Here is a 14,550-nt window from a genome sequence, read left to right as displayed (position 1 = left end):
TTCTCCCAATTCATGAACATGAAATTTCTTTCCAGTTATTTGTGTCTTCTTCAACTTCTTTCATCAGTGTCCTATAGTTTTCAGTGTACAGGTCTTTTACCTCCACGGTTAAATTGATTCCAAGGTATTTTATTCTTTTTGATGCAGTTGTAAATCGGATTGTTTTCTTAATTTCCTTTTCTGATAGTTTGTTATTAGTGTATAGAAATGCAACAGATTTTTGTATTTTGATTTTGATACTGCAACTTTACTGACTTTATTCGTGCTAACAGTTTTTTGTTATTTAGGGTTTTTTCTATATATAATATCATGTCATGTGCAAATAGGGATAGCTTTACTTCTTCCTTTCCGATTTGGATGCCTTTTGTTTCCTCTTCTTGCTTAACTGTTCTGGCCAGGACTTCCAATACTATGTTGAATAAAAGTGGTGAGTGGGCTTCCTTGTCTTCTTTCTGACCTTAGAGGAAAAGCTTTCAGTTTTTTACCACTGAGTATGATGTTAGCTGTGGACTTGTCATATCTGACCTTTATTATGTTGAGATATGTTCCCTCTTTAGCCACTTTGTTGAGAGTTTTTATCATAAATGGATGATGAGTTTTGTCAAGTGCTTTTTCTGTGTCTATTGAGATGATCATATGATTTTTATCCTTCCTTTTGTTAATATGGTGTATCACGTTGATTTGCAGATGTTGAACTGTCCTTGCATCTCTGGACTAAAATCCCATTTGATCATGATGTATGATCCTTTTAATGTATTGTTGAATTTGGTTTGCTAATATTTTGTTGAGGATTTTTGCATCCACGTTCATCAGGGATGTTGGTCTGTAATTTTCTTGTGGTGTCCTTGTCTGGTTTTGGTATCAGGGTAATGCTGGCCTCATTATAAAATAAGTTTGGAAGTGTTCCTTCCTCTTATTTTTTGGAAGAATTTGAGAAGGATTGGTTTCAATTCTTTAAATGTATGCAGAATTCACCAGTGAAGCCATCCTGGTCCTTGACTTTCGTTTGTTGGGAGATTTTTGATTACTGATTCAGTCTACTTAGAAAATCCGAAAAGACTGATTACTACTATTTCTTCCTGATTCAGTCCTGGCGGATTGTATGCTTCTAGGAATTTATTAATTTCTTCTAGGTTGTCCAATGTTTTGGTATATAATTATTCATAGTACCCTCTTATGATCTCTGGTATTTCTGGGGTATCAGTTGTAACATCTCCACTTTCATTTCTGATTTTTTAATTTATTTTTTTAACATATTTATTGGAGTATAATTGCTTTACAATGTTGTGTTAGTTTCTGCTCTATAACAAAGTGAATCAGCTATACATACACATATATCCCCATATCCCCTCCCTTTTGCATCGCCCTCCCACCCTCCCTATCCCACACCTCTAGGTGGTCACAAAGCACCGAGCTGATCTCCCTGTGCTATGCGGCTGCTTCCCACTAGCTATCTATTTTACATTCTTTTTTTCCTTGGCAAGTCTAGCTAAAGGTTTTAGTTTTCTTTATCTTTTCAAATAACCAGCTATTAGTTTCACTGATTTTTTTTCTCTTATCAGTCTGCATTTCATTTAATTTCCACTCTGATCTTTATTATTTCCTTCCTTCTACTAACTCTGGGTTTCATTTGAACTTCTGTTTTTTTTGAGGTATAAAGTTAGGTTGTTTGAGATTTTTCTTATTTCCTGAGGTAGCCATTTATTGCTGTGAGCTTTCCTCTTAGAACTGGCTTTGCTACATCCCATACATTTTGATATGTTGTATTTCCATTTTCATTTGTCTAAAGGTATTTTTGATTTTTCTATTGATTTCTTCTTTGACATATTGTTCAGTAGCACATTGTTTAATCTCCACATATTTTGACTTTTCCAGTTTTCTTGTAATTGATTTCTACTTTTATACCATTGTGGTTGGGAAAAATGCTTGATATGATTTCAGTTTTCTTAAATGTATTAAGACTTGTTTTGTGGCCTATAAAATATGACCTATCCTGGAGAATGTTCCATGTGTGCTTGAGAATGTATGCTCTTTTCCTTTTGTATGGAATGTGCTCCATATATCTGTTAAATCCATCTGATCTAATGTGTCATTTAAGGCCACTATTTCTTATTGGTTTTCTCTCTGGATGATCTATCCATTGATCAAAGTGGAGTATTAAAGTCCCCTACTCTTATTGTATTGCTATTTCTCTTTTTAGGTCTGTTATATTTTCTTTATATATTTAGGTGCTCTTATGTTGGGTGCATAAATATTTAAAAGTGTTATATCCTCTTGTTGGATTGACCCCTTTATCATCATGTAATGCCCTTCTTTGTCTATTACAGTCTTAATTTTAAGTCTATTTACTGCAGATATAAAGAAAGCCTATATAACCCTAGCTTTCTTTTGGTTTCTGTTTGCATGGAATATGTTTCCATCCCTTCATTTTCAGTCTGTGTATGTCCTTGCATCTGAAATGAGTCTCCTATAGGCAACATAATGGTCTTTTTAAAAAAAAAAATTTATCCATTCAGCTACTCCATCTTTTGACTGGAGAACTTAGTCCAATTACATTTAAAGTTATTACTGATAGATATGTACTTATTGCCATTTTATTAATTACTCTGTGGCTCTTTGTTCCTTTCTTCTCTTGCTCTCCTCCTTTGTGATTTGATGATTTTCTCTAGTGGTATGCTTAGATTGCTTTCTCTTTACTCTTTTGTGTATCTGCTATAGGTTTTTAATTTGTGGTTACCATGAGGACTACATACCAACTTAAAATAGACGGTTATAAATACCTGTTGGTAACAACTTAAGTTTGAACGCGTTCTAAGGCCCTACTTTTTTACTCTCCCCCTCCTGCCATTTTATGGTTTTGATGTCACAAATTATATCTTTTTATCTTGCATATCCCTTAACAAATTATTGTAGTTATAGTTATTTTTTTACTAATTTTGTCTTTTAATCTCGTACTAGTTTTGTGATTAATCTACCCTTACAACATTATTCTGAAGTTTACTATATATTTACCTTTACCAGTGAGATTTATATTTTCATATGTTTTCCTATTACTACTCTTTCATTTCAGCTTAAACAAGTTCCTTTTACATTTCTTGTAAGGCTCGTCTAGTGGTGATGAATTCCTTCAGCTTTTGCTTGTCTGGAAAATTCTCTCCCCTACAATTCTGAATGACAACTTTGTCAGGTAGTCTTGGTTGCAAGTTTTTTTCGTTCGGTAATTTCACTATATCATACCACTCCCTTCTCGGCTGCAAAGTTTCTGCTGAGAAATCTAATCTGCTGATAGCCATGTAGGTGGGGTTCCCTTGTGTGTAACAAGTTGTTTTTCTCTTGCTGCTTTTAAGATTCTCTCCTTGTCTTTAACTTTTGACATTTTAATGTGTTGTGGTGTGGGTCTCTTTGGGTTCCTCTTACTTGGAACCTCCAGTCTGGGTTTCCTGGGTCTGAGTGTCTGTTTCCTTCCCCAGGTTAGGGAAGTTTTCAGCCCCTTTCTCTCTTCTTCTGGGATCCCTATAGTGCAAATGTTGGTCTGCTTGATGTTGTAGCATAGTTTCTTAAGCTGTGTTCACTTTTTTTCACTTTTTTCTTTTTGCTGCTCTGATTGGGTGAGTTTCATTGCCTTGTCTTTGAATTCAGTGATCATCTGCTTCATCTAGTCTGTGGTTGAACCCCTCTAGTGTCTGTTTTGGTTCATTTATTGTATTCTTCATCTCTGTGACTTCTATTTGGTCCTTTCCTATATTTTCTCTTTCTTTGTTGAAGTTCTCACTGTGTTCATCCATTCTTCCCCCAAGCTTATTAAGCATTTTTAACTCTTTAGCAGGCAAATAAATCACTTATATGCTTTTCATTCAGGACCTTTTCTGAGCTTTTATCTTGTTCCTCTGTTTGGAACATATTTCTCTGTTTCTTCATTTTCCTTGACACTCTGTGTTTGTTTCCACGCAGAAGGTAAAGTAGTCTCCTCGCACGTGAGGGAGTGGTCTCATGTAAGAGAGGACTTTATTCAACCTCACCCTAGCTCTTTGTTGTCTCTCAAACCTTTGTGATTGTCCAAGCAGCCTGTTTTTAGTGGCTCCCAATAGTTGAGGGTTGGTCAACACCTGTCAGTGCCCCAAAGAGGATCTCAGTCAGCACCTAGATTTAGGCTGATTACAAGCCAGACCTTCAGGCAGCAGCTTTTAAAGTATACAAGTATATACAGACCACAGTGTAAATCCTGCTAGCCAGTAGAGCCAGGTGACCTAGAAGTGTCACTGGGTGGCAGTCACAGAAATCACAAGCCAGACGATTGTATAAGCTCCTTTCCAGGAGATACCAGCAACCTGGAATGAGGCAGATGGAGAGCACAAAGGTAGCATCCATTGGCCTCTGTTCCGAGAGCAGACCCCTAGACGTATGTCAAACCAGAAGCTTGCCCCTCAGGCCGAGCAACTGGGCCTCTTTCACAGAAAGACTAGGGGTGTGTTTCAGTTTGCTGTCTGACAGTGCTTTGAGGGTGGTAGCTGGCCAAGAACAGTCTGATTGTTACAGTCCCGAGGGACCCAGGAATGCAAGCCCTGCTGGCCATGAGAGCCAGACGATCAAGGGGCGTTTCCTAGGTGGCAGCCACAAAAACAAGGGCACCAGAGATGTGTCATAGCCCTTCTCTGGGAAATACTGGTGCTTTGAAGTGTGGCAGAGGGAGGGTGCAAAGATGGTGTCTGATGGCCTCGGTCCCCAGAGAGTACACCAGCAGGTCCCTAGGTGCGTGTTAAATTACATGCCTACCCCCAGGCCGATGCTTTATGATAACAAATAAGCCTCTTTCATAGAGAGTGTGGGGGTTTTTCAAACAGCTGCTTCTGTGCTGGGTCCTAGGGGTGGGTAAGTCCTGTGCAAGCCCTTTAAGAATGATTTCTCAGTTCACTATAGGCATATGGGTTTGTTTTCCTTGTTCACCTGATGTATGGGAGTTGCTCAGGTAGTTTGGGGTTTCTTCAGAGGAAACTGTCCCATATGTTGCTGTAGATTCAGTTTGTCTGTGGAGGGAGGTGAGTTCCGGATCTTCTTATGGTGCCATCTTGAACCGCCCTCCCCGTTTGTTTAAAGCACTTCAGTCTCAGCATCTAGCCCATCTCCTGGAACACTTACTCTACTATTTCGTGACCTTAAGCATGAACTTCCCAGGTTTCATTTGTAAAATAGTTAGAATATGAAAGATCAAAAGAAATCATTTCAATTCCAGAAACAATGAAGAAGCCTCTACTGTGTTTTAGGCACTGCTAGATGCTGAGGTAGGAGGAAATCATCATTCCCACCCTCAAGGGAACTACAGTCAAGCAGTGAAATTAGGTGGTAAGCGCTGTAAAGCAGAGCTGTGTCCCTAGCACCATGCTCAAGGTCGTGAGTGACCACTGAGTAACACGGAAGTAAAGCATTTCTAAGAATAAGGGATGATGACGATTACATGGGACTTGGGAGTCACCTGAGCAGTGAGGAATGGACACATGAACGGGTGAGATGACTTGTGATGGTAGCTCAGCCAGGACATCCTGTCCCGGGGGCTTTGTCCCGGCCCTTCACAGCCCTGTGGATCTTTCCACAAGGCCCCATACCTTTACCATCTTCATCTTCCTGATTTGGGAGCCGGGCCTCCTTGAGGATCTGTTGAAAACGGTGGGGACTCTCTGGAGACAAAAGCATATTTAAACGCCATTTAGGGAGTTCTCTGGCAGGCTCGGACCTCGGGGCTGCCCCATGCCCCTAGCAGCCTTCTGCTCTTGGGAGAAGGCTGTGTTTCGTTGTGCTCTGTTGGGCCACAGCCTCAGCGACACACTGCCATTTATATAAATAAGGCTTCTAATTAGTGCAGGAGATGGGGGTGTTCATGAGTGTTCCCTGTGCCAGATGATGGAGCAGACAATTCTTTTCTCTTTTGCCTTTTCAGTGCAAAGGTTGTATCCCAAGGGATTGGGTCCTTTTAGCAACTGCATCTGTTCTACCTTGGGAGGTATTTAAAACTGGTTTTGACTAACACTGATCTGGATTTCCTTTTCCTGGGGCTTGGCAGGACCCTTCTGCGGCAGCCCCCAGCCTTATATAGCTCTGTGCCAATGCTCTCTGCCACTGGTACCCTTGTGTTGAGCTAGCTGTGGGCCAGGGGGCCCTGCACAGTCCTGGGCTCAAGAGGTCTGCTGTGCCACCCCTTGACTAGACCACATTGTATCTTTCTCCCCCAAATGATTAGTGACCTAGGTATAACCCTTTATAGTTTACATAGTTCTCTGACGTAGGCAGAAAAAAAGAAAATCTATAGTATGCAAATGAGGAACCTTGCTGAGAGAGGTATACCCAAGGTCGCTCCCAAATATTTAGTGGCGCTCAAACATAGCTCTTCTGTCACCAAACCCCAGGTTCTTTCTACTTTTCTATGCTGATTCACTTTTCCCTGAGTCTGTACCGTTCTTTCTGATTGGCAAATTGCATGTAAGAAATATCCTCTGGTGAACACAGAGCTAGTTACCTGGTCCCTACATCTATTTTCTAAAAGGCCTTTGCTGCCAGTTTAGCCCCATTCATTCATTTATTCTACAATTACTGAGCATATCCTCTGCCTGACTGGTAGAGGATATATAAATTAGGTACAGCTCGGGGGCTGGCTCTGTTTCCATGGGTGCTTTTTGATGGTGACTGATTTTTTTTTTTTTCTTTCTCCTGCAGAAATGCCAGATAACGCAGCAGGTCTGCTGGGCACTTGTTGTAAGCTCCAGATTATTCCTACACTGTGCCATCTGGTAAGAACCTCCCAGAGAGGACCTGGGGATGGGCAGGAACAGGGAAGTGATGAGGAGATGGACACCTAACAGCTGATAAAACTCGCTAGGCTTTCTCATCCACAACAGCCCTTCAAAATAGGTTAAAACAGGTATTATTAATCTCTCTCTTTTTTACACCCTGCCCACGTCACACACCCCATAGGAAGGCTAAGACTCAGAGGGAAAAGAGTTATTTGAAGAACTTGCTAGCAGGGCTAGGACTCAAACCTTATATTTATACTCCAAATCTCATGATTTTTGCATTTTTTGGAGAGAATTTTGGCCAAGGCTTGGTGCAGTGTTGCAGGGAAGGGGCCTGACACCACAGTGTTTGCAATGGCAGTTCTGTGGCTGGACCAGTTTGATTCAGCTCTGCATCAAATTCAACAGGGGAGGTATTCAAGAGGACTGCTTTGTCTCAGGGAGACATTTCATTTTCTCCTAGGAATATCATTAGCTTCATGCCCTCAGGAAATGCCATGGCAAGAGCAAGAGCTAGGTAATGATGAGCTTAGCCCTGAAAGTCAAGGTTAAGCTTTTCCTTTTTAAATTACAAACTGGGTCATGGGTCATCAATAGAAGGGACCATCAGTAGGCTGGGGCAGCTCCTCTGTTGCAGCTTCTGCAGGTGTTGCTCAGCCTAGGGCAGAGAAGCAGAGGATACCCGGCTATGTTATTTTGAGGCCTGCTTACTAAGGGCTGAGGCCAGCATGCTATGTAGACCCAAAGGACCAAAGCTCAGAGCTCTGCTCCCAGATCTGGGAAGCAGGTATTGGGGTAGACTGCCTAGATAGGACTACTCTGGGAACTTTGAGCACTGTGGTTATGCCTTTGGTACTTCTTGGCGTAGCAAAGACATCCAGAGACTGCAGCAAGGCTTCATTCCAAGGAGCAGTTTAGATGTCATTCACAACCGAAAGCAGATTCTACCTGTGCAGAGGAATGCTGTGTTCTTGTACTTTGACCACAAAAACTGAACTACTTGAAAATGAGCCAGCATGCCACCGTGGTGCGGCCAGCTGAGGGTAAAGGTTGATGGCGCAGTTTGGTTATGGAAACAATATGTATCATTATCTAATTGTCTGCAATGACAGTAACTCTGCTTTCTAGCTTAGCTCCCTTTTGCAGCAACTAAGTATTTAGCATTTCCCAAGTCAGCCCTCACCATGTATTTACAAAGTCATTAACTGCATTCAGGAAGTATATAAAAAAGAAAATACTGCCGAGACTGCATTAGCTAACTCCCTCCCTCTCCCAACCAGCTCACAGTTAGTTGTCATCTTCCCTGCAGGTCTGCTCTAGGATTTGATCTTTGGGTTGCTTCCAAGTTCTGCTCTGTTGGTGTTCTGGGAGTAGCCATTAGGACGCACTTGGAGTCCCAGCACAGCTGGTATTCTACCTTGGTGCAAAACTACCCACCCACAGAGTCATCTCTTTGCCTTTGTGGGCTGCTCAACATAAAGAAGTAATTTTTCTTTATGCGAAGACACTCAGGAAGGTCTTTAATCTCCCCTAGAGCTCATAACAACGTTTGTTAGGACCGCAAGGCTCCTGCCTCCTGAAGGAATCTGGGTATCTTATGTTTCCTATAGGTATTTACTTACAGCAGGGTACAGAAATCTCCTTGCATGCCTGTCTTGTCTTGTCTGGTGGCCAGAGTAACTTTGAGAGGCTTGCTGAAGGGCTTTTGAAAGAACAGCGTCAGATACACTAACAAACACATTTGCGAACTGGTGAAAGAGCTGGTGAGAAAGTGAGAATCATCTGGAGGGAATGTTAATTTCACACATTTCCCCGCCCCCCCCCCCCCTTTGGGTGACTGTAATCTCTCTTATACTGAGAAGTGCCTCTGGGCACTTGGGGTTGGCAGATGTTCAGAGAAGAAGGCAGGATGTTGCTGGGTGCTTCTCCACCAGACCCAGGACACAGCCCACTGTGCTGCATCAGTGGAGCTCACTCTTAAATCACCGGATGTGGTGCTCATGCTTAAAGAAGCAGGCCAGATCCACTCCCTAAAGCATCAGCTACAATTTACAGTCTAGGCCACGTGGTAACGGGAAACCTGTGGTTACACTGTGTGAGTTGCATTGGGGGAATCTACAAGGTGTAGATTTGTAAGGCTGATTTTGATAACAGACACACAAGTTCCTTTATATGCAAATGAGTGCTGCCCTTCAGCCCCTGGGGCAAGTTGCTTATTACTTTTAGTAAGAAAGATGATTATCAGTGCTCAGAACATGTCTGGAATTCTTTTGGATTCCCTTCAGATTCAGTTAAAATTCATGCATACCTTTATAAGGCTTCATTTTTTATTTTAAATTTTACTTTCTACATTATTAATCTGATCTGGTTCTGAGTGCCTGTTTAAAATTCAAATCTACTGGCAAATTTGTAATTACTAAAGATTAAAAACAACTGTGCAGAGGCACCGCTCAAGACCCTAAAAGCAAAGTTTCACAGGTTCTGAGCAGTTGCAACTAGAGCAGTGTTTGATGTGACCTCTCTGAAGAACTAACGTTCAACTGAGGGTCGATGTTCTAGGCAGGGTATGAGGTAAGCACAATGGACCAGGTCCCTGCTCTCCTGGGCAGCTTAGGTTTTAATAAACAGAGTAAACAGGGAATGTCAGGAAGAGAATTTCAGATACAGCAAGCATATGAAGACAATAAAATACTGTAATAGTGGCTGGGATATGGGGGTAGCGAGTGGCTCAATGGAGAGAGGATTAGGAAAGGCCCTTCTGATGTGGCATTTCAACCAACAGCTCAGAGATGAGAAGGAAAGTTCTGTGGGGAACTCTGGAGGAAGGATGTCGCAGGTGGAAGGAAGAGCTTAAGGCAAGAAGCATCACTAAATAAACCATGGTACCTGCCTTTGAGGAGTTCATGCAAACATGTAAGACATTCTAATAGGTGAATTAAAATTAAAAAAAACAAACCGTACATACTGTGTGTATAAGAAAGTTATATGCTGACCTTTCTAATCTACTGGAGTTGTTGGATCCAGTAGAAGATAGAGTTCAGAGAGTAGGGATTGGGTCAGAGGACTCCAGGCAAAGTGGAGGTCCTGGCCTGGGCCAAATATATCCTGTTACAGCCTAAGGGTTTTCCCTGCTCTATTTGGGGAATGTAAACAACTTAATTTTTCCCCCATAATTAGTTAAAAGTGCTAACATTATTAGCCAATGATGTGGATTTTCTATAACCTTTTTTGATGGATTTGTTTACATGTGTCATTTCAGCTCCGTGCTCTGTCTGATGATGCTGTGTCTGATCTTGAAGACCCAGTCTTGGCTCCACTGAAAGATACAGAAAGGTTTGGGATCGTGCAGCGTCTGTTTGCCTCAGCTGACATTAATCTGGAGAGACTGCAACCTTCTGTGAAAGTTACCACCCGGAAGGACCCTAACGTTTTCCCACTGATTCTTTATATAAGCCTGAATGGACTGTGTGCTTTGGGCAGAGCACAGTAACCGTGTCATATGTGGATTACAGGTACACCTTATTTTATTGCACTTTGCAGATAATGCTTTTTTTTTTTTTTTTTTTTTTACAAATTGAAGGTCTGTGACAACCCTGAGTCGAGCAAGTCTGTCGGTGCCATTTTTCCAACAGCATTTGCTCACTGTTGTCCCTGTGTCACATTTTGGTAATTCTCCCAGTATTTCAGACTTTTTCATTATTATTATATTTGTCATGGTGATCTTTGATGATACTACTGCAAAAAGATTACAACTCGGCTCAGATGATGGTTAGCATTTTTTAGCAATAAAGTATTTTAAAATTAAGATATATATATTGTTTAGACATAATGCTATTGTACACATAATAGACTATAAGATGGTATAAACATAAGTTTTATAGGCACTGGAAAACCAACAAATTTGTGTGACTCGCTTTACTGCAGTGGTCTGCAGCCAAGTCCACAGGATCTCTGAGGTCTGCCTCTATGTGTTATCAGCCAAGCCTGGCTATTTCTCAGCATCATTAAGATACTGCCTTTGGGGCTTAGATCACCACGTTAAAGGTTGATCGAAAGGCTGATCTAGGAGATGAACTTACGGAACAGTTTAATAAGTGGTGACTTTTTGCATATGAATCGCCTCAAATTTAGCCACCAGGTACTCTGTGTACAGTGTCTTTTTCACAGGAGATCCTCTTGTGCTGGTAACCCAGTGTCCGAGTTAGACCCCAGCACATAAAGAGCTGGAGGAGAGTTGAGAATTGTAAGCCAGAGTACATTCAGATCTTTTCTCTGCAGAAAAATGGGTCCATCTAGTTCCCACTTCCTGTTAAAAACAGATGAGGCTGATGCTTTGATCCAAAAATTTGTGAATGCTGTGGGGAGGAATTTTTCTTCATAGAAGGCTCCATTTTGAATGTGCTGTATGCTATGCAGTGACTGATTAATTGAAAAACGAACTGTAAATGCTACTAGAGTACAGAGGTTATTGTTTAGCAGAAGACTCTAACAGCAGGACACTGTTCCTTAGGGTCAAGCTCTATCCCTTTCGACTTTGCCATGCTTTGATGAATGTACCAGTCCTATGTCTAGAGCAATGTGTGGATTTCCCATGCGTTCTGGATGTTGAATTTGTAAAATACTACATTTTGTATCAAAGGAAACTTTGAATTGTATATATTTCTCTTCTTCATTCTGCTTTCATATCCTTCTCCTATTAATAGCCTGAACTGTCTCTTGAGTGCTCCTGATGCCACTGGGGCTCTGAAGCCACTTCTGCTTTCCCTTAGCAAGAAGCTGCTGAGACCTACTGCTAGAATTTCTTACTTTAAGAGCAGGAGGGCAAGCAGTTGTTAGAAACATTCTGTGTTACTCAGTACCTGTTTTTCACCTCAGCATCACTTACTTATTCCCTTTCTGCACTTGAGATTTTAATGACTGTTTAATAAGGAAGAAATGAAAATAACCCTTTCATGACCTCTATTAAAATAAGACAAAATTATGCAAATACTTATGATATATAAGAAAAGAAGGACACAGAGTGGTGGCAACAACGTAGAAAATAAGCACCTTATTCACAAATTGGAAAGAACATTCAAAAGTCAAGATAGTTGTGTTAAGATGGTGGTACTATACATGCCTCTTGTCTGGTTTTCTGAAATAAGTATAAGGAACATACTGCAGAGAGAATGTGTGATATGAACCTACTTGTGTGAAAAACAGATATACATGTATCACAATGCATGGGAACCCTCATTTAAGAGTTTACAGGAAAGGATTTAGAGGTTGGGGCGCAAGAGGCACTGGGGGGAGTGGTTCACCCTTCTCTTCCTGTTACAATTTTGTACGTCTTAAAAATAACAACAAAAAACCCAAAACATCAAAAACTAAAGATAGGCTTAAGACAGAAAGAAAAGATGCCATCATCTAAGCAAGTGCTGGAAGTTTGGGTTACAGCAACTAAGGCAATCTGTCTAAGACTGGCCAGTTATCTTGCTGGACTGTGTTTTAGACATTAGCTGTTGAAAAAGATAGATATAGCCAGAAGCAGCCGCATTACACAGGGAGATGAACTCGGTGCTTTGTGTCCACCTAGAGGGGTGGGATAGGGAGGGTAGAAGGGAGACGCAAGAGGGAAGGGATATGGAGAGATATACATATAGCTGATTCACTTTGTTATAAAGCAGAAACTAACACACCATTGTAAAGCAATTATACTCCAATAAAGATATTGGAAAAAAAGAAAAAGATACAGCCTTATGCTGCTACAGCAGACCCCCACTGGGATCTGGTGGGTGAGGTAGTAAGTAGTGCTGGACTCCAGTGAGGGTGAGACTGGGCCTCCAAAAGGTTCTTCTAACTAACTAGTTTCCTCATCATTAAATATTAATTTTAAATGTATGTTTATTTACTGCTTGAGATCCAGAACCATACTTCTTTCAATAATTAGATTTGGAAACAAGTTCTAGTATCCCAGAACACCTAGAAAACAGCAAGTAAATACAGTAGTATTTCCTAGAACAGAACAACCACCTTAACGCTGATGTTTCCACAACCACTTTTGTTTCATAAATGGATATAGGAAGAAATGCTGACATGACTAGCTGGTGTGGTGTGGCCTGATAAGGGACCCTAAAATGTGTTCATGACCTAATAAATCCCTAGAACCTGGCAAACGGAGACTTCACAGGTGTTTTTAGGTTGTGGACCTTGAGATGGACAGATTATTCTGGATTATCTGGGTGGAGCCTTAAAAGAAAGAAGGCAGAAGGGTCAGTGAGAGAGGGATTTGGCCAAAGAAAATGCAGGAAAGAGGAGGCATGAGAAGAATTCACTGCTGTCACTGGCTCTCAGGACAGAGGGGGCCAGTTCAAGGACAAGAGAGCAGTCGGTCAGCCAGCCAGCAAGGAAGGGGACTTCGGTTCTACAACTGCATGGAACTGGAGTCCAACAACAACATGCAAGAGCCTGGACGCAGATTCTCCTCCAGACCTGCAGGTAAGAGCCAGGGCAGGGCCTGGGAGACAACTTCACTTTAGCCTGGTGAAACTTGTGTTGGACTTCAGACCTACAGAACTGAGATGATAAGTTTGTATTTTAAGCTGCTAAGTTTGTGGTAATTTGTTACTGCAGTGATAGAAAACTAACAGGTAGTATAAGACGGAAGAATGAACCACACAGTTGGACCCTTGAACAACGTGAGTTTGAACTGCATAGGTCCACTTATATGGGGATTTTTTTCAATCAACACTACAGTACTATACAATCCACAGATGCCCAACCATGCATACCAAGGGATGACTTGACTTAAAACCTATTTTTTTTGGAATATAGGTGAAAAACTCTTTGACATAAAGCATAACAATATTTTCTTGGATCAGTCCCCCAACGCTAAATAAATAAAAGCAAACATAAGCAAATGGGACTGAGTTAAACTTAAAAGCTTTTGCACAGCAAATGAAACCATCAACTAAACAAAAAGGCAGCCTATGGAATGGGAGAAAATATTTGCAAATGAGGCTGCCGACAAGGGGTTAATATCCAAAATATACAAACAGCTCATACAACTCAATCATAGAAAAAAACCAATCAAAAAATGGACAGAAGACGTGAATAGATATTTTCCCAAAGAAGATATAGGGATGGCCAACAGGCACAAGAAAAGATGCTCAACACTGCTAATTATTAGAAAAATGCAAATCAAACCCACAATGAAGTATCACCTCAAACTGGTCAGAATGGCTATTATCAAAAAGCCTACAACAACAAATGTTGGAGAGGATGTGGAGAAAAGGGAACCTTTGTATACTGCTGGTGGGAATGTAAATCAGTGCAGCCACTACAGAAAACGGTATGGCGGGTCCTCAAAAACTAAAAATAGAACTAACGTGATCCAGCAATCCCACTACCTGAAAAAAATGAAACCATTAATTTGAAAAGATACATGCACGCCAATGTTCACAGCGTCATTACTTACAATAGCAAAGACATGGAAGCAACCTGAGTCCCCATCAAGAGATGACTGCATTAAGAAGATGTGGTGTACAGATGGAGAGATATACTATGTTCTTGGATTGGAAGAATCAATACTGTGAAAATGACTATACTACCCAAAGCAATCTACAGATTCAATGCAATCCCTATCAAATTACCAGTGGCATTTTTTACAGAACCAGAACAAAAAAATCTTAAAATTTGTATGGAGACGCAAAAGACCCCGAATAGCCAAAGCAGTCTTGAGGGAAAAAAACGGAGCTGGAGGAATCAGACTCCCTGACTTCAGCCTATA

At 41.1% G+C, this 14,550-nt stretch overlaps 1 protein-coding gene across 2 annotated transcripts in view; it reads left to right on the top strand.

The window, feature by feature from the left end:
- The window catches only part of GSDME (gasdermin E), a 73,840-nt gene extending 59,786 nt beyond the window's left edge, over nucleotides 1-14,054 (top strand). The window contains exons 9-10 of one of the 2 annotated variants that reach the window (XR_013829821.1): nucleotides 6,706-6,910; nucleotides 10,042-10,167. Coding sequence is in view for 1 of the 2 variants with exons in the window: in XM_079931867.1 (XP_079787993.1) it covers nucleotides 6,706-6,779; nucleotides 10,042-10,272 (305 nt within the window). In the remaining variant the exon portion in view is untranslated. Of the gene's footprint in view, nucleotides 1-6,705; nucleotides 6,911-10,041 lie in introns of both variants that reach the window. The other variant, XM_079931867.1, reaches the window with a different exon arrangement.
- The last annotated feature ends 496 nt before the right edge of the window (nucleotides 14,055-14,550 follow it).

The sequence above is a fragment of the Stenella coeruleoalba genome, assembly GCF_951394435.1.
Source record: "Stenella coeruleoalba genome assembly, chromosome: 9".
NCBI lineage: Eukaryota > Metazoa > Chordata > Mammalia > Artiodactyla > Delphinidae > Stenella > Stenella coeruleoalba.
This window is presented reverse-complemented; position numbering and strand designations above follow the sequence as displayed.